This window comes from Macrosteles quadrilineatus, unplaced genomic scaffold, assembly GCF_028750875.1.
Source record: "Macrosteles quadrilineatus isolate MER2022 unplaced genomic scaffold, UCM_ALF_1.0 Scaffold_5__1_contigs__length_97177068, whole genome shotgun sequence".
NCBI lineage: Eukaryota > Metazoa > Arthropoda > Insecta > Hemiptera > Cicadellidae > Macrosteles > Macrosteles quadrilineatus.
This window is the reverse complement of record NW_026542598.1, coordinates 22,713,396-22,738,612: the sequence shown is the minus strand read 5'-3', so window position 1 is coordinate 22,738,612 and position 25,217 is coordinate 22,713,396. Positions and strand designations below refer to the sequence as shown.

The 25,217-nt window shown below is 34.4% G+C and overlaps 1 protein-coding gene across 2 annotated transcripts in view; it reads right to left on the bottom strand.

Annotated features, from left to right (window-relative positions):
* LOC128994852 (alpha-1,3-mannosyl-glycoprotein 4-beta-N-acetylglucosaminyltransferase B-like) overlaps window positions 1–25,217 on the bottom strand; it is a 98,925-nt gene that overhangs the window by 7,755 nt on the left and 65,953 nt on the right. For both annotated transcript variants that reach the window (XM_054419665.1, XM_054419666.1), the window contains exons 2-8: window positions 22,685–22,801; window positions 11,364–11,442; window positions 10,269–10,543; window positions 9,635–9,768; window positions 5,302–5,348; window positions 4,444–4,546; window positions 465–672 (exon numbers count right to left, since the gene is read on the bottom strand). In XM_054419665.1, the coding sequence (XP_054275640.1) occupies window positions 465–672; window positions 4,444–4,546; window positions 5,302–5,348; window positions 9,635–9,768; window positions 10,269–10,543; window positions 11,364–11,442; window positions 22,685–22,784 (946 nt within the window). In that variant the 5' untranslated portion in view covers window positions 22,785–22,801. The remainder of the gene's footprint in view (window positions 1–464; window positions 673–4,443; window positions 4,547–5,301; window positions 5,349–9,634; window positions 9,769–10,268; window positions 10,544–11,363; window positions 11,443–22,684; window positions 22,802–25,217) is intronic.

Sequence of the window (25,217 nt, the reverse complement as noted above, 5' to 3'; positions counted from 1 at the left end):
CAATACATCACATCTCCACAGAATTCATTAGTTTCCGCCCCAATTCCCCCCTTCAAGCTACACAACGCTGCAAAAACCAACTAAAACACAACTGCTGAGAACAAACATGGACACAGTATAACCTCAACTTCACTGGGAAACAAGTGGTACAGCAATGATTCAAATAAGCACGTGGGAGCAGATACAATAAAATGAAAACAGGTGTACCAACTATATGGTGTTATACTGAATATACCAACTGTCAAATCCAGAGACCAAGTGTCCCATATATGTGTCATATATCCCCAAAGACCGATATAAAATATCATGGCTTAAAAATTGATTGATAGGATCTGAAATGTATTTAAATGAGGGGACACTGGTACACATGTGGGACGTCGGTCTATTGGAATGGCCTGAGCGGCGCACTTTTGGGACGGTCATATTAAAAGTTGCCTCCATTAGGTAGTTTTAAAACGTGTTACCTATGAAACCCAGCTGGCAAAAGTCTAAGACGAACCACTGTTGCTTGTTGGCTATTCGCTCCAGAGCAATAGTCTTCATTGTAGTAACAAACTGTGGCTTGACCAAAATATCATCCTCCAGTTGTATGTAGAACATACCCTTGGGTTGGGCATACATCATCAGGAAGGCAAAGTCTAGGTTCTGCTTGGATCTCCACTTCACCCTTTCCTGTAATGATCATCAGAGTCATAAACTTATATGATGGGTTATATGGTGCGCTAAAATAGTATTCAGTGATAGTGTATAGAACAAATTCATCAACTAATCCATCAGGAAATATTGTTTACCAATTGGTTTGTTTAAGAGATGCAGGGGCGGCGGAAGCAAAATTTTGTTAGGGGGTCAGAAACCTATGGCGGAGGTCCACATCCGGGGGGTCTGGGGGGTATGGAATACCCCCCAGGGGACAAGGGGGGTCCGGGAAAAATAGAAGCCTCCCCCTCCTTAACTCCCCCGGGAAAATTTTGAAAAATAGAAGCCTTAAAACGTGTTTTTAGGCTACCTGAAGAACATTTTTCTTCAAGCAGTAACAAAGAAAATTTACACTTTAACAAAGACGCTACTCTGTTCATTAAAAAAACATTATAATAAATAATACACACACATCTCAAACAAACAAAAAATGAAGTACTGGTGCCCAGATTTTACTAAAGCCCCCCATACACTATCCAACATGTTGGACGGACATGTCGGGATCCGACGTCTTGTCGAACATATTGGACAGTGTGTGGGTTCCGACCCGACATGCTTGACGGATATGTCAGGTCGGATGCTCGGTCCGATAGCACCACCCGACTCGAGCCGTCCGCCTGAAATTGGAGCCACAGTTTCCAGTAAACTTGTATTTAGCGAGTTGTGCGTGATGTGATAACCGTCCCATTTTTCCATAATGTCATTAAATAATAAACAGTTCTGGTCAGAATTTATTTAACTCTACAGAGACTAGAAGGCGTTGTGGGCTGTCAAAAGTAAACTCTATTGCAACAAACATGCACATAGGGGCACGATATCCTGATGGAAAAGTAAATTAAAGTTCGTTAAAAATAAAATTGAAAATTTAAGAGCCTAGTTCCATATGCTCTAAAAATCCCTAAAACCATCGCTAAAAATCCCCCTGAAACAGCTAACAGTCGTCTCAAAATCCATCTCAGATCTAATATTTCACCTGACTTGTTGGGTGACATGCTCGACAGTGTGTGGGAAACACCCGACATAAGTCAGGTTGGATGATGGGTCCGTCGTCAGGTCAGGTTGTCAGGTCGGGTGGCATGTTCGATAGTGTATGGGGGGCTTAAAGCTGTCAGCAATGAGTTGCTGCAGATGACAGAGAAGAGTAAACAAGCTCTAAGCCCTAGGGATTTATGTGTTCGCGTAATTTCGGCAGGCTCTGCCCCGCCCCTCCCCCTCAAAACTGAATTAATAATAAGTTAAATTAAAATTGGCTGCTTGATTATAGTTAATCACAAAAGTAAGACGGTAGGGTATAACCAAGTAAGTGTGTCCACTGGGGCTAAATAATGGTTTACACAAAAAACATTACAAACATTGTATTGGCACAACATAAAATTACTAAGAAATACAAAACCTTTTTGATGAACTATTGCTAAAATAAGTAAAATCCCACACGAGAATCTCAAGATATTAGCCTACTACAAGTTTACTAGATTTGTAAACTTCTGCTGATGAAACTTCAGTAGGCCCTAACTTGAACTTCAGTCTTTGAAATTCCCGAAAACTGCACAGCGACTTTCAACTCTATTGACAAACATTCTTGCAATGTGCTTATCATCAATAGATTTAGCAATGTCCCTATGGACGGATAAGATGGCAAGATGGTTCAATCTCTTCTGCGTCATCGTGGAACGCAGCCACGTTTTCAAGCGACGAAGACAGGAAAAGGTTCTTTCTGCAGTTGCTGCAGACGCTGGTAAGACAAAGCAGTAACTTGACAACCTTTACTACTTCAGACAAAAATCGTTTGTTTTCTTGAGGCTCACTATTTAAAGTCACAACTAAATCTCGTACACTTTTAACTTCCTTCTTTTTTGGTAAATCTTGTAGACGGTTTAATTGGCTTGTAAGCTTTTTCTTGTCCAAGTCAGTAATTAACTCTCCAGGAATTAACCCAAAATTCCAATACGATCATGAACATCAATTAAATTAATTATTACTTTAATAAGGTTTTGTGAGTATTAAGCCCCTTCATAATAAATGTAATAGATTATTATTAATAACTAAATTGTTTATCTTTGTACTTAACTTCAGTAACTGTTATTAGGCCTACTTATACTTTTCTTCTTGGGCCGAAAAAATAAACGTATACAGTACAGAATGCTTTATATCTTTAATTTTTTTTATATGAACCCATGACCCTTGACCCCCCTGACCCTTCCTAAAATTTCAGGGGGGTCAACTGACCCCCCTGACCCCCTGGTTCCGCCGCCACTGAAGAGATGTGTCTATTCTCGATACCACCGATACTTAGACTAGGTATTGGTATGGAGAGTCGATCATATTAATACATATGACTATATATACTATATAAGGTATATATAGGTCAATCAGGTCGTTCATTTCGTAAAAGGTATGTAGAACATCTCCCCAAGCCTAAATTGCAAACACAAAAATCTAAGTTTGCAGAACACCTAATGAACGAAAATCACAATGTCAACAGTTGCATAGATAATTTAGAGATATTACACAAATGTAATAAAGGTAACAAAATGAACGTTCTTGAAACCTTTGAAATTTACAAGGCAATCAAAAATTCCCCAAATGATGTTTTGAACGAGAAGTTAAATTTTGGATCAAACATTTTATTTGACAGAGTGACAAACCTACAGAACAATAGACGAGATAAATAGCTGATTCCCCTCCCCCAAGGTCAACACCATCAAGTAGGCATCGGCTAACCTACACTCTTATCAAACCCCGCAGTCTGGTTTTGTCCTTGGCCGGCCACACGCGAATGTACATGTCTTTGTATTGTATTATAAACGTTTTCGTATGTGTTATGTTTATGTGTGAAATAACTTTGACGACGGCTTGTGCAGGAAGATATGTTTGACATATGACGACTGAAAGAGAAGATTTGAAAATGGGGTTTTAGCCCCGAAACTAGTCATTGACAATACATAGGACTAATTGACGACAGGTTAGTAACCTCATTTTAAGTGATCATATTAAGTCAATACCCGAATCGTCAAAGATCCCGAGATTCTGCTTTTTCTGCGATCGCGCATAACAACTTAGACATTACCGTGATCGCGGGATGTACAGTGATGATGTCTAAACGGCTGCAGAAGATGATCAGAATTTTCCGACTAAAAAAGAAAAAATGAAACTATCCACACCACCTCAGAAAAAGAACAGAATTTTCCCAAATCGCAGGAGACGATGATGTCTAGGCGACCTCGGAAGATGATAATGATGTATACACGACTGTGGGAGGTGATCAGAATTTTGCCGTGATAGCAGTGTTTGTGAGATATGATAATGAAGTCTCGGATTTAGCATTATTTTTACCTTCGATAGGGTATTTTTTTAACGTGTTAAAAAAGGGGTTGGACTTTAATAGACTACCTTGAACTTTTCATTCCTGCATTATGTCTTTACCTGGGAAAAACCCAAATACCCCAAAACTTATGGAAGGAAAGAAAGACAAAGGTTGGTGTAGTATAACCAATTACAAGAATATATATATAAAGGATTACGTCAAATAAAAAAAAATGGTATCGGTATCTAAAACAGATTTGTTAGGTATCAAGAATCGATCAGTTTTGGTATCAAGATCATAAGTATGTACAACAAAGTATCAGCTGTTTTATAGATGAGGAAAATAACCTCACGATATTTTGAGGTGATGAAGAATTCAACTTTACTTAGTTGTTGAACAAATTTTAACAGTTTTAGTGAGCATTTCTAGTTGAGGCTTCTTACCTTGGAGTCCCCAAGAGTAACCCTCAGGCTGTTCCAGTCTGGGTAGTAGGATGCTGTAGGAGCAATGATCTCTATCAGCCCAGTCTCCACCTCCTCTACAAAGCTGATGAACAATTGTTATAGTATTTTGAAAAAATGGCCATAAATAAATCACACTTCAGGACCATCTTCTGAAGGAATAGTTTGTGTGAATGTTTTTTTAGTGTTGATTCTGTCAACTCATGAGAGTTATCAATCGTCTAATCCCAAAATTTGCGATTTTTTTAAACTTCAGAATGGTCAAACAGTTATTTTTCAAAACGTTGGCCTATTGCAAATACATGTTCCCACTTTTATGAGTAAATCCATGCACTTGCTTTTAAGCTCCTAAAAAAATTCTATCAAAAATAATATTTCTTTAGTTTAGGCTATAATAAAGGTAGCATAGGACTTAAATCGATACCAAATTCTAAGGTGACTTTCTTTATGATAAACATGTAGCAACTTAGTTTCTGCTGACACACTGAGGAACTTAGTTCCTGGCAACTGAGGACAACTGATGGTAATTTTTTTTTATTAAGAGGCTAAAGTATGTACTAGAAGAACATTTTACTGGCAACAGCCCAGCCTCTTTGATCACCTCTTAATCTAGACTTATTAGTGATAAAGTGTATTTTATATCATATTCCCATGAAATAATCTGATCTTTAAAAAAGTTCAAATATTCTTTCCTTCTTTTACAGACTTAAGAATACCATCAGCTAATTTTAACATAAAACCTAATGTATTTGAGATACAATACTCATCATTGAATACAAAATCGCATGGTGAATTATTTCCACCAAACAATGCTATTCAACCAATGTAAATTATACTTACTGGTCTCTAACTTCATTTGCAACTTGATTTACATATTCTTCATCAGTCTGGAACAAAAGGAAACAAACATGGTTATTATTCCAAACTTTGATTTCTTGCATCCTCCAAGTCAAATAATTGTTTAGTAACTTAGATGGTTAATTTTGGTGGTTTGTTGATATAGAAACATTTATTCCATCTCAATTTAAAATTTATATAACAAATTTTAAAACTTTTTTTATATTTTCTTTCTGATTACATAAAAAAAACAATTTATCTCGTCTAAAACGGCAACAATTTACATATGGTATATTCAATTGAAATTAATTAACTTCATTTCTTTTTTGTTAGTAAAAATTAATATTGGCAGTTTCATTCACTCAAAGAGCAGTTTTATCAAAATTTAAATAGTATACATAATAGATTTCTTACAAAAATCTTAAGATAAGATAAAATCTATTCAAAACCAAAATATTACAAGATAAAATACTTCAGATATAAATCCATACAACTGAAACAATTAAAATCCAAGACAGCAAATGTTCCATAGCTTTGCAGGTGTCATTAGAGTATTACACATTCTCATACGATTTGTAGCCTGAAACAATAACCGAGGGAATGCAAGCTGGACTCATTTACACGTTGGATTTCACATGAATAGCTTCAGCAGCAGCATTCAAGAGTACTCATTAAAATAAAATACTGTATTTATGTTTCAACTGATGCTTTGAAATTTGTTTTTGTATTCTAACAGCAACAGACGCAAGAGGTGAACTTCACTTTGCATATGTGATGTAGAAGCAGGAAATTAATTCTTACAATGTTTAGTTTCAATTACAGTAGTTGTAACTTAGTTGACGTGTAAATTTTTGTTCTTCTTCTTTTTGTTTCTTGTTGGGAGTGTTATTAAGAAAAAACTAATTATGTCAGAGGTACAGTAACATTGAGATAAATGTTGCTTTAAAGTGGTGTAATTAATCCACAAACTTTCACAAAACCTGTTTTCTAACAACTTTACAACAAAAGTTGTTTTAAATTATTGTGTTTGTAAGGAAAAGGTATTAAAAAATACCCCCGCCGCAGCAAACCTGCCGTCTAAGCGAATTTCCATTTGGCTGAATTGATTTTCAATCGATCTATTTAAATAACATTAGGTTTAACGAGTACCTAGGTTTGCTGCTACAAGGAAACTAATAAAGTGTGTGTTTTAAGTAAAATAATTATTGCTTAGTAGAAAATGAATATATTTGCCAAGTTTGATCAAAAGATATCCATAATCAAGCAAACTACAACATGTTACAATATTCTCCATAAGAATAACATGGGAATTTTAAATTTACAATTTTTTTAGTTTTCTCCGTAACCAATAACCGTACAAAAACACTTTGACATACTGAATTGTTTGTTTTTTAAGCTCTTTAAGAAGGATTAGAGAAAAATTGGGAAATTTTGTGTTTTGAGGGTCAAAAGTGAGAAAAACCAATTTTTACCCCATAAAACCCCCCATAAAACCCTGTTCCCATGGTCCGATCATGCTGGATCGCGAACTCATTCAAGTTTATCCCGCATTACACCTTCAAACCAAATTTCATCAAAATCGGATAAAAATTACTCAAGTTATCGTGTTCACGGACACATATATATATAAATCTATATATATATACCTATATTGTAAAGAAAAAAAATAAACGTTCTTTACTTACTTATTACTTCAAAATATACTCTTTACATTAATTGATCATTCCATCACTAAAATCGCCTCACACCTTTATGTAATGCAATTTGGCTATTCCATATAGGTGTGAGTACAACAAAAAGTTGCCCCCTGGTGGGGGGGTTTCAATGAATTTAATTTAGTTGATCAGACAACTGAGGACCAATCACAGAGCCGGCAGTGGAAGTAAGATGTTGTATTGAGCCCTGATAATTGTGTATCCCAGAAGTCCGATTTATGGACCGTTGAGAGGTCTGATATGTCCTCCTGAAAGTGCTTTCAATAATCTTAAACGTAACACTTCTTAAGATGCAATAAAAAGTATATCAAATACTCTGAATGCAAAATTACACTCTTTGTTGAAACTTTGTTAAAACATTGGTTTTGACTCTGAAATATTGAAACGATTATGCGAAATATTGATGAACCAATATATAATAAATTATGTGTCAATTGACTACTTAATGATATTGTACTTTATTGCAATTGTTCGGTTAAGCCGATTACCTTGAAAAGATTAACACAGGAGAATTAATAAAATTGATGAAAGAATAAGCTTTGTGTATTATCACTATAAATAATACAAATATTACAAATAATCAATATTAATATTCAAGTTTCTGCTAAAATTAATAATATTCAAGTTTCAGCTATAATTAATAATATTCTAGTTTCTACTAATTACACTTCAATTTAATGTGAGAGAGTATTGATTGTGGTCTTTTTGACTTTCTTTCCTGAAATATTGACAGCAGAGCCTCGGGAACCTAGGTTTAATTTATTCAATCTGTTTTAGGCTATTAGGCTTCCCAAAGTATGGTATTTACTTACAACTGGCCAGTTGATCTTATGTGCAAAGGGACTATTCGTAGATCTGTGTACAGCACACTTTGTTGCTCAGTAGCAAACTGGACCAAAACGACTACTGAGTCGTTTGTTTAATTTAAGTTAAAAATATGATTTTTATGGCGTTAATGGAAGCCTACCTTGTAGCCTGTATTGACACCTAACCTTCAACCGGGACAATGCTCTGATTGAAACCTGAATTTGCACCCAATCAAATACTCTCAGTGATCTCTTTATGTATTTTTGAAGTGATTTCAAACCCAAATATTAAAGCAAGAACAAATTGTAACAGTTTTACGTGACAGACAGCTGATTACCCTAACAATATAATTTGAATTTAAGCACAAAACTAATATGAAATTTAACTGGTATAAAAATTTACCCAAATTATTAATATAACAATATCTACAAATGTATCACAGTATGTATTTTAAAATAAGTAAATGGCAATAATTCTAAAGCAATGTGACTGAATTTACACACTAAGACATGAGACCTGCAAGAAACATGATTAAACAAATATGAATGTGGACAGATTGGCTTCTCCTAATGATATAAATACAATTTACACAAAACATTTACTTACATACACAGAAGACAATTTTGACGACACATAAACATATAATTACGACACTGTACTTGGGATAGGCTCTACGAAAATGGTCAAATCTGACGAATTTTGCCGGTCGACGTCGAACTTAAAGACTCGTTTTGTTTCAATTCGTAATTTAGTAAATGCTGTTTCACGGTTTTAGATATCAATGCACTCCGGAGATCGAACAATTGATTCGTTGACGAAATACACGTTACGACTACCAAAAGTGATTTTTGCAAATTGAAAAGGAGAATTTAAAGATTTCCGTACATCGCGGCTCAGAGCTTGGTCCCAAGTGACCGTTAGAAAAAGACGTCCGCACAAGTCAGCAATTGGTGTTCCTCCGCGCTCACGTGATTGGCCGTTGTTGGTCCTTGCCTTCGCGCGTTTTCAGTTTGATTTGAATTTTCATTTGGTCATTCATTTTGAATCGGTACAATATATATATATATATATACATATATAAAAATTTGAACGAATGGTGTTTTTGGCCTCTGGGGACATCAAAATGAAAAAGTAAATCGGTCCCGGGCCTAAGTCTTACCATGAGACCTACGGTAATAGCTACTTTCCTATAGGGAAATTCGCTAAAAATCAAAACCCGTACTTAATTTACTGTAACTTTTTGCAATGGCCACTTTATTACCCAACCGTTTTTTAAAGTGTCACAATTCAATAAGTAAAAGAGAATTCTATTTACATTTCATTTCATACTACAACCTGAGGTATTTAAAAAAATAGTAAGTTCTTCAAATGCGAAAAATAAACTTTAAAACCCCACTTTGAGAAGGTTAAATCAAGTCAAATTTTCGAGCTAAAGAATGTCTATGATAGATACAAGTAGATATCCTGTTCCCAAGTCAATCTGTCACCAGTATTAGAATTCAAATGAACGACAGAACACGTCAATCGATATCATTCTCTTCCGTTGTGTACATAAACTTTTCAACTAAACTAAACTGAATGTTCCAAAAATAAGAATGTTTAATGTGTCCACATAAAATATAGTACCTAAAATTAAAGAAGAAAATTGAATTTTCAACAGCAGCACACTCTGCAAAAGTCTTATTCAACTGTGTCCTTCACTAATTAAAAATTAGCAACAGTCATTGTGGTCTATTGATTTATAGATGGAATGTCTAGTAACCAAAAGTCAATGATAATATCTTCTATGAACATCTAGTTTACAGTCGTCATACCTCAGCTATGAAGACCACAATGACGACATCCTCTTCCTCTTCCTGTGTCATACTATCCAGGATGTTCTGCAAGGTTGCCAACAAGTAGCTTTGGACTTCTCTCTTGACTGTGGGGATCCCCAGCACGACAGACACTGTGGCAATTACAAGTAAATCAGCTGTTTAACACTTACCCAGCACGACAGACACTGTGGCAAATCACAAGAAATCAGCTGTCAAATGGTCATTGGCTTGTCATGACAGAATGGTGTAAAACATCTGTCAGTTGAGAAGGATGTTTATGTAAGTGTTTGACAATAGGTTATTTGTGATTTCACACTGGGTGCTGGTGGTAATTACAACACTGTTTTGAAACATTTTAGGGCAAACAGAATTACTTATAATATAAAATATGGTCAAAATTCAAATTAAAACATATTTATTTATAGTATTGCATTGGCTTGGCTTCGCGAAATACACAAAACTTGTCAGCGATATCCAATTCATTAAATAAGTAACAAACAATTTTGGATATGGAAATTGGACTCAGTTGTAGATAAGGCAGCAAATAGTACGCAGAGGGTAGTCTCAGCACTTGGGCAGCATCTTCTCTATCCTGACATGTTCCTCAGCAATGGATGTATATTTAACTCACCTCCAGACCGTCCCCTGGATATGCTGATAGCAGGCCGTAGACTGGATGGACTCAGCAGTAGATGTGGCAGGAAGTGGTACGCAGAGGGTAGTCTCAGCACTTGAGCAGCATCTCCTCCACCTGGCTTCAGTCCTGTCATGTTCCTCAGCAATGTACGAGCCTCAGGACTAAGCTGCAGAGGCAGTGAAGTGCTGAGGTTACCACCAGGAGGTACCGTCTCCATCAGCAGCTGACCTAGTTGCTGTGTCAGCACGTGCACATCTTCTTCCCTCTCTCTGAAATGCATGTTTTTAGATGATTGACTATTATAATCTAACTTTTAAAATAATTTAAACTAAACCCTGTCTCAAGTTGGGGTGGAACAGGACAATGACTCGGCAAGTAAAGGATTTACTTGGGTTGCAAGTAAATGGATTGATTAAACATGTAAATATAATGAATGATTTGAATTACTACCAAAAGCAAACTATAACAGTTTTTTTTTTTTACGTATCCCAATTTACAAGTAGCGATAAACACTTATCAGTAGGTTGGTTTTCTTTAACTCATTGCCGATCAGCTGATATACATTTTTGACTAGGCAGTCCAGTGTTATTGGGAATTTATTGTGGATAGGATGCAACATGGTGTTTTTGCAAGCTCAAAGAGTATGAATTGTAGAAAAATACATAGAAAGTTGAGTGATTCCAGTATCTGATAAATCAAATATTTATAGACTTACCAAAAATTTAAGGAAATCGGGTCTGTAGAACACAAAATGTAGAACACATGTCATACTCAACAGAGTTATTACACTTTAGAACCACACATAGACCCATAGGAAGCCATTGGTGAATAAGTAGCCTTTGTATTTTATAAGAAAGAAATGTGCACCAGTGCAGACAAAAATTGGTTCGGGGGTCCCCCAAATGTCACATATTGCCAGGTTTACCTAGTGAATGTTTCATAAATGTCCTAATGTTTAAAAGACAACCAGAAAACAGATCCAAAGACATCAGTTTTTAAAGTCGGACCTACAAACATATCTGACTTTCAAATTAACTCCCTGTTGCTCTTTTATGTTTGTTTCAAATGATTAACTAAGTATATCCGCACCTGTACATGGCTTCCAGATGCTGCAACTTCAACTGTAACTCTGCTATCCTCTGCACCACAGCTTGTTCCTGAGTCATATCTGGGGACAGAAAAAAGCATTATAAGATCATATAATATATTAAACCTTGTACATTTAAGAACCTTCATACTATTCCCTTGTAGCAACTAATGTATTGGGTACTGAAAGAACTGTATACAGATGACAAGAACGCCATTGGATATACAGGATATTTTCAAATTATAATATTGTTGTTTAGCATGAGGATACACCTGCAAACCTGTACGGATTCTTTTTTCTGTTTGTTCACAGGAAAAAATCCTAGGACATTTACATGATTTAGCTGGTTCGCACACCAACAGATTAGATAATGTGAGAAATGTATTTTTTGACACTACAGTTACACTCAAACCACAGACTAACATGCAAAGAACATTTAAATTAAGTTGATTATGTTTATTAAGAAACATTAAAAACTCGGAAAAGTTCAAAAGATTGCAAAAGTTTGAGTAAAAGTTTCTGGTGACTCTGAAAAGTTAATGTTAGTCCTGTTTTCCTTGTAAATTATATATAGGAGAAACAGTGAACAGTAGATAAAATAAATATCTAAGGAAATTCCGAAACCACATCTTGTTCAGATCTTAATGAGTAAAAAGTTTTAAGTCACAGTATTTTTTTAAATATTTGATAAGGTACAGTTATTGTGATAAATTAAGGGAATTTCAAACTTTAAAAATCAATTTTAAAATATTTCATTTACAATATGTTTATAACGTTAGAAAAACAAGAAATTTTGATGAAATTTCTGATTTGAGACTATGCAGTTGTTTCATTAATTCACAACGGTGCTTAAAATAATGCTGGTGCTTAGTTTCATTCATTCACATTTCATAATGTGAATTGTAGGTCCAATCAACATTTAAAAAGAGATATAACAATAACATGAGGGTGTCATAATCATTAAAATTTAATAATAGTATCAATTACTAAACTGTTTAATACATTAACAAAATCAAGTTGCTTGCAGGTTAATTATTGTTACAATATTGCCCGTTAATGTAGATGTTCCATGCTGCTGTAAAGCATTAACACACACATAAAAATGTTGTATAACTATTCTCGCAACATAACTGTAATCATCCATCGTTATAATTATCCTAAAAAGCTTTAACGTAGCTTTTGCGTAAGAATAACAATCTAGAAATAATGAAGGTGACAAGGTTCCTCTTGTAAAGCCTTCTTATTCTAGAGAAGCACTTATAATTCAAGAACTCTTAAGCCTGATATTAGACTTAACATTATTCAGCTCCACTGTGAGGTGGTTTGTGAACCCAACCATTTATCACAAAGTTGGAAGTTCTGACCTAAATCCATTATCGCATCAAGGTAGTTTTTCAGATTTTGCTCAAACGTTCAGTAATTTTATAAAAACAACCGTTATTTTTAAGGGTGAAATGAAATGAAATGAAAATCCTTCTTTATTGAGGCGAACTTAGGACCTCATGGTCCTTTCTTACAGTTAACCTCTAAATAATAATAGTAATAACAATAATACATGATATGAACAAAAGTAAAATACACATTTCGTAACATAATTAATAATAAACAACATAACATACATTTATTTTCCTAGCATACAGTCACACACACATACACTCTTTGCAGCAGCTAAGCCTAACGCACGCCATCCCGCCACGCCACTACCATCCGGTTGAGATAATATTCTTTCAGTGTCGCCTTCAGTCGGGATCGGTTTTCTATGGATTTAATGGCATCGGGTATAGAGTTCCATAGGCGGCATGCTGTGACTACAAATGATTTATTATAAATAGTTGTTCTGTGACGAGGAATGCGCAACGTAGACGAGCCAGAGCGAGTATCCCTTGCACCTCTTTCATTCAAAAATTCAAAATTCTTTGCAATGTAATTTGGAATTCCAAGATTGATAGCCGAATGAGTGATTGAAAGTATTCGGAGTTTTCTGAGGTCATCTAATTTCAAAATTGATTCATTTATGTAATAAGGTGTGACGTGGTCGTCCTGCCTAAGGTCAAGCAGAAATCTAATACAATAATTTTGTGCACGTTGTAGTTTTGTTGCCAAAGCCACAGTCATATCATTAACCACAGTGTTGCAGTAATTGAAGTGTGGAAACACAAGTGATTTGACCAGTAAGAGTTTAATGTGAAAAGGAAGGAGTCGTTGCATCTTCTTCATTGTGTGAATGGCGGCAAATACTCTTTTACAAGTATCTACCACCGCGTCAGTCCAGTCTAATGTGCGGTTCATCAGCAATCCAAGACTTTTGATTTTGTTTTGATATTGCAAAGTAATTCCATTTACAGTGAGTTTTGGTAAATTGTCTTCTTCAAGTTTGTTTAGTAAACGTGAGTGACCTATAATGATTGGTTTTGTTTTGTCAGGATTGAGTCTAAGTCCATTCTGTGCTGCCCATTGAACAATGTTGTCAATGTCGTGATTCATTATGTCTATAGCTTCATTTATATCGCTGACTTTAAAATGAGAATAAATTTGCAGGTCATCAGCATAAAAATGAAACTTTACGTGGTGTAGTACTGTACTAATGTCATTAATGTAAACAGTGAAAAGTAGTGGGCCAAGAATTGAACCCTGAGGAACTCCACAGGGAACATTTCTCCAGTCGGACGTCAAGTTGTCATGACATACACACTGCTTTCGGCTCTGAAGATATGATCTCATCCATTTTAGTGAATTATCAGAAAAACCTAAAAGTTGGAGTTTGGCTAGAAGAATGCTATGATTTACAGTATCGAAAGCTTTGCTGAAGTCAAATAAGGTTAAAATAGTGCATTGGCTGTGATCCATAGCAAATCGTATTTCATCAGTTATATGGAGCATCGCTGTTTCAGTGCTGTAATATTTACGAAATCCAGATTGGAAACTGTTGAGGATATTGTTTACTGACAAGAATTCGGAAACTTGAGAATGGACAATTCTTTCAAGAGCTTTAGAAAGAGCTGGAAGAATACTAATTGGTCGGTAGTCTTGCGGAAGTGATGGGGATGAGATCTTATTCAATGGGCGGACAAGCGCAGTCTTCCATTTTTCTGGGAAAATACCTGATCTGAGTGAGGTGTTGAATATGAAGGTTAATGTTGGGAGGAGAGCAAACAAGATACGTTTAATCAACGAAATCGAGATTCTGTCAGAACCAGTGGCATCAGACGTTATCCGCCTTATAGCCTTCAAAACATCAATCTGCAATATTGGCTTGAAGTTAAATTGAGGAATAGTATTGGGCAAGTGACGTGATTTTAACTGAGTTAAATGGTTCTGTACTACTGTGACGTTTGCATTTGACGAAACTGATAAGAAAAAATCGTTTAAATCATTCAATGGTATTGTTATTGGAACAGGTTTAACTTCTTTTCCAAGTCCAAAACGTTTCAGATTACGCCAGCGAACAGCAGAAGATTGTTTTCCTTCGGAAAACAATCTATGAAAGTACTGAAGTCGAGAGTTGCGCAAATGTTGTTTAACTTGATTTCTAAGCTGGCGATACTGGGCCATAAGCCCCTGGTCTCTAGTTCTTTTAGCTCTGCGATGGACTGAATCCCGCCGAGTCATTAACCTAATAATCTCCTCAGTGATCCACGGAACGGGGCGACTTTTACTAACCCTACGGTTCACAATTGGAGCGTGTTTGTCGTATAATTTTATTATGGTTTCATTAAGTGAATCAACCATATCATCAACTGACTCCAGGGTATGTATGGAGTGCCAAGGTATTGATATAACTTCTGACAAAAACTCTGCTTCATTAAAATTTTTAAAATTTCTGTAAGAGATGAATTTTTGTTTGGGCTTAGGAGCTCTCATGGCAAGGGCGCAATAAATTAGGTCATGTCGTGAAATGGCAGGAACTGGAAGCTGGCCATGGTGGACTGAAAATTCGGGATCACTTAAAATAATAAGGTCTAGTATTGTATCAGCTTCAGCAGTGTGATGCGTCGGGTCCAGTGGGAGTATCGTCATGTTGCAAGAGTCAAACATGTTTGTCAATTGTCTTCAGTAGTAACTTCCAGGTTTGAGTAAGTCACAGTTAAAGTCACCCATGATCAAGACACGACTGTAGCCTGGCATGAGGCGCAAGAGAGAATTTTCAAAGTCGGCCAGATGACCCACTCCCGGAGGGCGGTAACATGCCCCCAGGAGAAGAGCATCTGAACCACACAAACCAATTTCTAAAAAAATAAATTCGGGTTTCGCCAAGTACTCACCCGGGGACTCGCACAACTGCCTGGCTTGCAAACCATCTTTTACATAGACAGCGACGCCACCACCTATTTTTCCCAGGCGATCATTTCTGAAAATTGAATAGCCAGGCAGTGCAATCAATCCAGATGAAATACTTGGCTTCAACCAAGTTTCAGAAACTGCAATAATTTCGAAATTTTGAGGCCGAAAAATTACCCTGACTTCGTCTATGTGTTTTGAGAGTGATTGGGCGTTGATGTGAGCGGCTTTAAATTGTTTGGAGAAGGGAGTGAGGTTGTCGATAAGGATCTGAGCGTTATCAGTAGGGAGTGGAGTGGGCGGGGGAGGGGTGACTGAGGCGACGCTGTGCAGGTCCGCTATCCTGGACCTACAGGGGGTGTAGCAATTCAGTTTGAATTCAATAATTTTTTTGTAAGCAATTTGTTTATACTGTAATTTTTTAAGCTGAAACTGCTGAGTTTAACCTTGTTAGCAGGATCCAAACAAAATTAAAACTTTTATTAATTAAATTTAGAAAGTTTTTAATATTTCACTGCCTCTAAAATTAAACAATAAGTAAATAATATTCCAAATAAAATTTGTTACAAAACTTACAGTTGAAATAAGAAAGTATAAAACTTTTCCTTGAGCACAGTCAAGGAGAAATAAGAGATATTACAATGCAAAATGAGGCAATTAAACAGGTATTGTTGGTTTAAAAGAGCGAGGTTTGAGTTGATTGCAAACATTTCTCTTTGGTTTCGCTCGGTTCAACTTACAGAACAATAATGTTAATTGGGCATTTAACTTTTGCTGTTAATTCAAAAGTATCACGGGTAAAAATTCATCTAGGTTCATATCTGGTTAAAATGAGTTCAATCTAGGATAAATAAAAAATCGTTTAAGCTTCACAGTTACATTATCGAGTTATTGATCGATTCTGCACAAAGTTAGTTTAGATGAAAATCATTCATTGTTGATTTTGAAAAATCACACTTCAAATTTTCATAAATACTTTATTGTATTTCAGATTATGGTAACTATCAATTTTTATTTTTGAAAATGTGTTCCTAACCTGTGAAGAATAACACTTTTGAAGCGTGGTTTGCAAAATATGAGTTAAAGTGGAAAATGTTATGAACGCATTGAACTATGTTGTGTTTTAAAGTTCACAAGAATGCACAAATGATTAGTATAAAGAACCCAAAATAATTAAATGAACACATTGGTTCCAACCAAATTGGGTAACGAGTCAAGCTGGTCTAGTTGTAGAGCGTGGCACTTCGGTCTCCAAGGTACTGGGTTCAAATCCCGCCAATCACTTATGATTTTTATCCAACAGACAAGCCGCAACCCCCTTTAGAGCTAGCCTAGTGGAAAATCATTCCGGGATAAAACCAAGAGAAATTAAAAATGATGTATAAAAACACTGTTGGGTATAGCGTACATAAAACACCATAAGATTTTATGAACGTAAAAGGGTAACATTTTATAACATGGACAGTTACTTTTGTCATCATACCATGTTAACTTAAAAATTGTATTGAACAGTCGATGTCATAGTTAATCAATACTGATAATTTAGACTTGTACATGTTGATGATTTAAGTTTTATATTGTAAGAGTATGTGTATCATTAAAGCTGCAAACTTTTTGAAATTGATTTGAAGCAGGTTTTACCAGAAGTAAGGGTCGATTGTTGAAGCAGAGGTGTATCTGTTATGCACAGGAACACAATGTTAGTGGTTGTTTGGTTGATATGGTGAATGTTCACAAGTGTAAACATGTTGTTATGCTACACAGCGCCACTTTCATAAGTTATAATAACTAGTGCAACAATAAAATGCACTTACTTAAAGAAAAAAAAAAATATATTATAAATAGTAATGTTTTGAAGTAGTCATATAGTTTTCCTTTTTGTTTTTGAATTTATACTTGTTATTTTATCATCAATACACTTTCAAGTTGACATCCCACTCCCATGTTCAAATTGTACCAAGTTTAGTACAAAAAATAAGTTGATTCTACTGAGCCACTGGCAGTTTTTTGTTGTAACATACCCTTTTCTTACAAATACAACTTTTTAATAGTGCCAATTGAAAAGGTCGACTTATTAAAACTATCACAGGATGAATAAACTAAAAGAGAAAACAGACTTAAGAGCAGCATACTCTATAATAAATTAATTACACAAATTAATTGCTCTTTGGTTATAAAGTATCTATAACTGATCTATATAATTGGCATGTCTGCTTCAGTATCAAAGTCAATGCTTATACATTTAAACACTTTTTATTTAGTTTGTACCGGAACCCATCCTCTAAGTTGACAAAATGTAACTATTTAAGTAAAGTAAAAGATTTTGTTATTGTGATATTTGTGTTAAAAAAGATTTTGAAAGATTGCCCTTTAAGGTTTGAAATCCTAAATGAGTCTATGAGCTAGCTGGTCTAGTGGTAGAGTGCAAGACTTTGGTCCCTGAGGTCTTGGGTTCAAACCCACCAAATCACCGATGGATTTTATCTAAGTGATGCCGCAACGATAGGTCTAGCATAAAGTAATGTGAAAAACAATCCCAGACGCCTAGCGTCGCAAAACAAAATAACACTGGAATAGTCATTTATACATAAAAAATCGTAGATGACATTGTTTCATTACACTAACTATTGTTACCAACCAGATTATGTCAACTGGAAACAAATTTTTATTTAGCAAGAACGTTATTTACACTAAGCTTGTTCTAGGAGTTAATTTTATTTCTTTATGAACCTTATCGATCTCACCGAACTTAAACACTTGGATTGTGCTAAGTACTTAGTATTGCTATAAACAAACATAGTGTCTAAGAAACATTTCCAGTGGAATTCTACTATTTCTAAAATGCAATAAAGATTAACGCCGCCCATTAAATATGACAAGTTGACTCTTTGAAGACAGCACACAATTTAGATGAAGGTTAAAGAAATTTCAGCTGACGTTAATGAAGGTGGATCATAAAATATTGTGAAAGAAAAGCATTCAAGGTCTCGCGATATTCTCTTTCTTTACCTGTTTTATATTCCCCCAACGTTATATGCAAATGTAATGTTTTACTATGAGTGAGGGATTTTTTTTTCAAAATAATTGTATTTTACATTAATATTTTGTAATTGTCACAATACCATAAGAACATTGTATTTGAGTCGATTTGTATAACTATTTTATTAAGTTTTGATGAATATAAAATGATAAATAAATGAAAAATTAATGAAAAATTCATTTGTAGAAAATATAAAAAGATTAGATAGCAATATAATGATAAGGTAAAGCATTATGAGACAGGAAATAGATTGACTTAGTGGGAAAAGATAAGATTGGGATATATATAAAATTGTGATAAAAGATACAAATATAGGATACAATGTATAAAGATAAAAAAAAATTGTTACGTTGTACCCTTTTACCTATACCTTATTAATTGTTACAGTAGTCTAAAATGACTTTTCCAGAAATTGTAATTTTTAAATAATTAATTTGTTTTTATGAGTTCTACACAAGCCCCATAGTTTTCCCCTAGTATATAAAAATAGGAACGTAAAGAAATCACGACTGTGTTACTTTCTATTACTACACTTCATTCACAATACTTAAGCGGTTTTCAGGGAAGAAATCTATCCCCTTAACTTGAACCTCCTTTAAAATAATAATAACTAGAGGTCGTCCAGTGGTCGAAAACTCGACCAAATATATGTAATGTACTAATGTACAGACTTCTCTATTTTCACCTTATGCTGTAAATGTGATTGCTTCTATTTGTTTTGATTTTCTGTTGATATTGCCTTGTTATTTTGTCACCAGCATGGCAATACAAAAGGACCATGTTAATTTGTTTTAAATTTCAAATTCACTTTTTGGGCTTATTTATGCGCCTATTTTAATTTATTAAGGTACTCTGCACATCTGCAGGAAAATATCTTTCCAAAGAGTATGCGTAGAATTTCCCTGCGATGCAGACGAGCTGAGAAAAAATGTTTTTAAGGATTATGTTTGCCTATTAATATACATAGTATAGGCTACATGTATAGAAATAGCTGAACAGATGATTAAGCAACATAAATTAAATACAAAAAAGTGGTGGGAGAACTTCCCCCAAACCGTCTAATATGAACCGTGAATATTGTGAACGGAGTATGGTTAGTAGTTAGGAAGGTATTAATACTTTCCTGCATGAAAACTCTTAAGAGACTAGATATTGAACTGTTGAATGATTACTGGCGTTTTAAAATGCAAGAGGGAAGCTATAGATTTTTGTTTGCCGGGGGAACATGCAAACAGAGGGCTTGTGCATAATTGAGCACCCCTCGCTTCTGGCTTTGTTGCTTCTGTATTGTTAGCTCACAAGCACAAACTGGCGTGTCCGTTTTACATCACCTCCTCGACAAATATTTAACACTGGTTACCTATTCAACATCTTTTGTCTAGAGCTGTGGATCGTAAAATGTTTGTGAGTGCTACAGAAGTAAGAGGTGCTTCAGGGGATTTTCAGATGAGTTTTGTCTGTTTCGAATCATATTTGATGATATGTGAATGGGTGATGACACTTTTATGGGTATTTTCAGAAGACAATGAAAATTGAAGTAGTTCTGCAGTTTTGGCGCCACTGTTATTTCTATTTTCTCGTAAGCTTGGGTTTATATATATATTTTTTTTTCTATTTGTTTGACTTTACGTGAAAAGATTTCTCCAAAAGACGGAAAGTCAGCTTCTGAGAAAACGTTTTTTATTGTTCACCCCTACGCCTAGTGGGGTCATTTTAGGGTTGACTCCGATTAAATCATCAATTTTCTCAGATTTGACTATTCAGTCACTTAAGTTACATCCAATCAAGGAAGTATTCAACAAAGCTAACAAAAACATCTTATAAACTTGTTTGAGCGTTATGATCAAGCTTTTAGATAGTTTCTAATATACAGTGCAGTTGAAATGAATCACTTTATGTGAACGCTGTTTTCAGACTTACAAACCAAAAATTGAAGATTCTATGACAATCGTGTAACATTATTCTATGAAAATTTTTGTTAACATGTGATTTTTATGATTAAGGCTTAAGAATAAATTAAAATTCATTTCCATTCTAGCTCCTGAGCTGTTATATTCAATTTGATACATAGGTTTACATACCTAAAAAATACGACATACAGCTCAATTTTAAAACTAAACAACCTTCTACAAAATTGAGCTATATGTCGAATTTATAAGCTATGTAAACCTATTTATCATATTATTAAGAATAAAGGTGTTATATGTCGTCTAGTTGACAATAAATAATTTTCTTTGATTATGCCCTCCTCTAAAGGCAGCACATTGCCTAATACCGTGCCTTTAGACAAAGTGTTACTGTACGTTTTAAAATGATTTATACTCTAACAGTTTTACATGTTTGAGGTATTTTGAAGTTATTTTAAGTATCGAAAATATATACTCTTTTTTTATTTTTGTAAACAATTTCTACAACAAACATTTTCAAACCAATGTTGACAGTGTTTTCTCCACTACAATCTTTTGTTTAGAAAAATATTTTCAAGTTAAAAATGGAGCCCTTTAAAAGAACAGTTTGAAATTAAAGGAGGAAAATGCCGTTAACTCGAAGATTAATTTTAACTTTGAAAACAAATTCAGTCAAGTTTTAAATTTAGGAAAAAATTTAATAGAAAATAGATTAAATTCGATGACGGATTACCGTAGTTAGGGATCTTGACATCTTGTATACCAGTGATTGATCATTGGACTTTGTAATGTAATTAATAGGACAATCTGTCAAGCTATTCATCTCTCGTCAAACTAGTCGATCCTTCATCTTCAGACTTTGGGGATATCTGGGCTTTACAGAGGAGAACATTGTAAAAAATCATTCACCCTTCTACTTATACAATTTCATGCATTTACAAACCATTTGTAAAAAAAAATCAAATAAAAGACAAATTTCAAAATGACAAATGCACATCGATGGTCTAAAAAAATCCTTCAAAGAGAATCTATCTGCATAACAAACCGTGACCAATGAAAAACATCTGGAGTTAATTATTGATATTTCTCATGTGAAACTTTGTACTGTAGGTACCTACAATTACCAAAATTAAATTCTCGCTAAACTACTGTGAAATAACCTGTTTTCGTTACATGTTTATCACCTGCGAAAATTCATCTTTACATTGTTTACTACTGAAAAAGAATGTTTACATTACAAAAGTAATGTTTACTATCTTTCTGGGATTTTGCCGACTAAAACAATTATTTGTTATTTTTTTGTCTACTGTTTCAATTTTCAACAACTGGTACAACCAAAGTAAATATTAACTTAAAATTGAAGGCATAACCTTAAAATGCTATGAGTTTTGTAATGTTCCTAACTGTAATAGAGAAATAACCAATGTATGTTTTAATTAAGAAAATAATTAGTCTTTGTAGTGTAGCGAAAAGTGACGTTCAAAAACATGAGTGAATGTGGGTCTAGATAAATTACGCACTTCAAATATGGTCTCAAATTTTCTAGTCGTGTTATGAAATATACTATGCCCGACATATAGGACGCATTCCTGAATGATGACGCACTCAGATTTTAAGCAAAATACTAGAACATCCCGGTCAAATGTGCCAAGCGTGGAGGGAAGATAATAAAAATAAATTATGATTTAAAAGTGTAAACCACTTTCATCCTTTAAAACAAGTGTTTGTATACACTTCATGACTCGCTATTTTTTATGATAGTACCATACAAAATTCTGCGATAAACTTCGATACAGGGTGGTGCAGAAATATAACTATGACTGCACACATATCTATGCCTGTTTGGTGAACACTGAGTATGATGGATGTCATCATCATCATACTCTGAGACATATCATTTCACATTTGTTGCCGTTCTTTTTATTTCTTGTAGCCACAAACGCATATTGACAACTTACCTTACACGATTACATCTTTAATTATTTTACTTTTTATTGTCACGTGTACATTTGTCATTATGGTGAAATTTACCTGTCCACTTTGGTCCAACCCTCTTATATATAGAATTATTGTCAATAATTTATAATTACTAACTTACCTGGCTGAGAAAACAGCACGAAGATGCTGCACGGAATGAAGACTAGGATGAGAACGAAGAGGATGTGTCGTCGGCGCAGCGCAGCAAGGCTCAGCGCCATGGCCTGGTTACCCGCACCTGCGACAAACAATATCAAGATATTAATTGGAAATCATTTACAAAACAGTATTTATCAAAGAGGATAAATAGTGGCAGTAGTACAGTAGGTTAAGTTAGGTTAGGTTGGGTTAAGTTATATTAGGTTGTAGAGGCGACGCAAAGAATGGGAAGCCGACAGTTGCTAACCGTTGAAGTCATCTGCACATGCGCATAGTCTTAGATGCAAAAAATCACATTTCACTTCAATTTGAAAATCCTTTCGTATAAATTTTGAAATAGTGTGGTTAAATAGCCACTGTAAAACACGATCTATGGAAATATGTATAGAAGATCAGTTTGGTGGCGATACGATATAATAAAAAAAATTATCTGTAGTGCAAAAATCCACCAGTAAAATTTATGACTACAGGCAGGTATGATGGAAAACATTGTGATGGATTATACATATTTAGGTTCAGAACTTTGCAGAATCTGAGGACAAAATTATTGAATTTTTATGTCGTTGGTTGCCTTACTAGGCTTAAGGCAAATTTGTCATAAAGATATAGTAAAATCCGTGCTGTTACAAGAAATGCCTTCAAGTTAAAGGAAAAAGTGATGAATAAGGAGTTAAAATCAATACACATGAGGAATTTTATTATAAAGTTATATATTTATGAAAAATTACATAAAACTTTGTTATAAGACTAACCAAACAACTTCTATTCAGGCATGATGAAACATGCATAAACATAATCTGATAACTGAGAGTAAAAAACTATTCAAAACCTATTAAGAAACCCATCAATCTACCACAACTAACTGTTAATTAAATTGAAAGTACTGAGGATTTTTTAAGCTTAATGTTTTTCTTAATATTTCTCGATCCATATTCGACCTCGTTTGATCATATCTGATTCAAAGATAGAGATGAAAACAAAGACGAGTATACATTAAACATTCATTATTACAATGTTTCGCAAGTTTCGATTGCGTGCAATGAAAAACATTTATTCAGTCTGGCTACACAGAAGATACAAAGATAACATCAGCCCTTCCTAGCTGCTGACAAGGGCAGAAGGGTGAATCTACCCCACAAAGCTTGATACTGTCTAATAATACACAGGGTTCACAACGTAATATGTCCGTAACAACTTTCTGTGTTAAATGTTAAAATTATTCAAAAACGTTACAACATATCGGTGTATTAGCTGAGTAAAGTAGATAAGTATGGATTTCTCTATTATTGTAATGTTGTATGGATTGTACAACGACATTAAAAAGAGAATACTACAAGACAGAATCTTGTCATAAATGATTCAGTTCAAAAGTACGTAGTAACGAAGGCGCGTGCTGTATTCGTAGTATTCTACTTATATTATCTAATGTTTACCTTGAAACAAACAGATACTGTACTAGACTAAACAAAGTCGATAGATTTTGAGTTAATTCGACAAATTTTTAGGTACAAACATTTTATGTACATAAGAAGCTCTATTTGTATAGATACAACTGTTTGGTCGACATTTAAAATATAGGGGTAAATGATTGAAGAAAATATTGTATTATATAAAAATAATATCAGAGAGAAATATTTAACATCGTTCTTGATTGTTTTAAGCTCGTCCCTAGTTAAGGTAGTAAATAACATCCACATAACTTCACGAAATAACATTTATGATTAAAATCTTTAGCATGATAGGATTTTTTAAGGAAAAGAGGTGCACACTTCTCAATTCAACTGTTTAATATATAAGTCTGGAATCTAACCCGATTCCCTCACCTCGAAATCAGTCTCTTACTAGTAGATTGGCAAAAAACCTAAAGCTGTTTTACTTACTATCAGTTGGAGGGTAAAATGTTTAAGGATTCTTCTTAAACAAGTGTTTGGTTCCAGTGTGCATTCATTTATGATTTTCCAAAACACCACGACGGAAATAAATTAAACCAAGGATTTTTAATGTTTCTTGTAATTGAAGTTTAAAGTTGTTTAGAAACAGAAATTAATACAATTTTGCTGTGTGGTAAATTTATGTTAAAAGTGTATTTAGGTGTAGACATTTACCAACTTAAACATTAAAAATAACTAAATACACAAACCCATTGCAATTTAGCAAACAAATTGCTAATTTTTTAGATTATAAAATTTGCTTACAAAAGCTCAAAATTGAGATCGTGAGAGGGTAAGAAGAACATGGTGTGAGGTTAACGCAAAGCGCTTTGAAGTAAAGTAGCTAATGTTTCGTTTTTGGCTCTTTAGAAAGGAGTTGTGTTTTCAGTAATTTATGTTCAATACGTTTGGTAAACTTGTACTTATAATAAGCTCAAGTCAAATTTGAATGTTATATTCACACAATAAAGTTAATGTAGCGAATTGGATGTTAAAATTTAACTTCGTAACTGGGGTTTCGTTTGATTTCAAAACTATTGAACTAGTTTACGATCATTCTTGTCA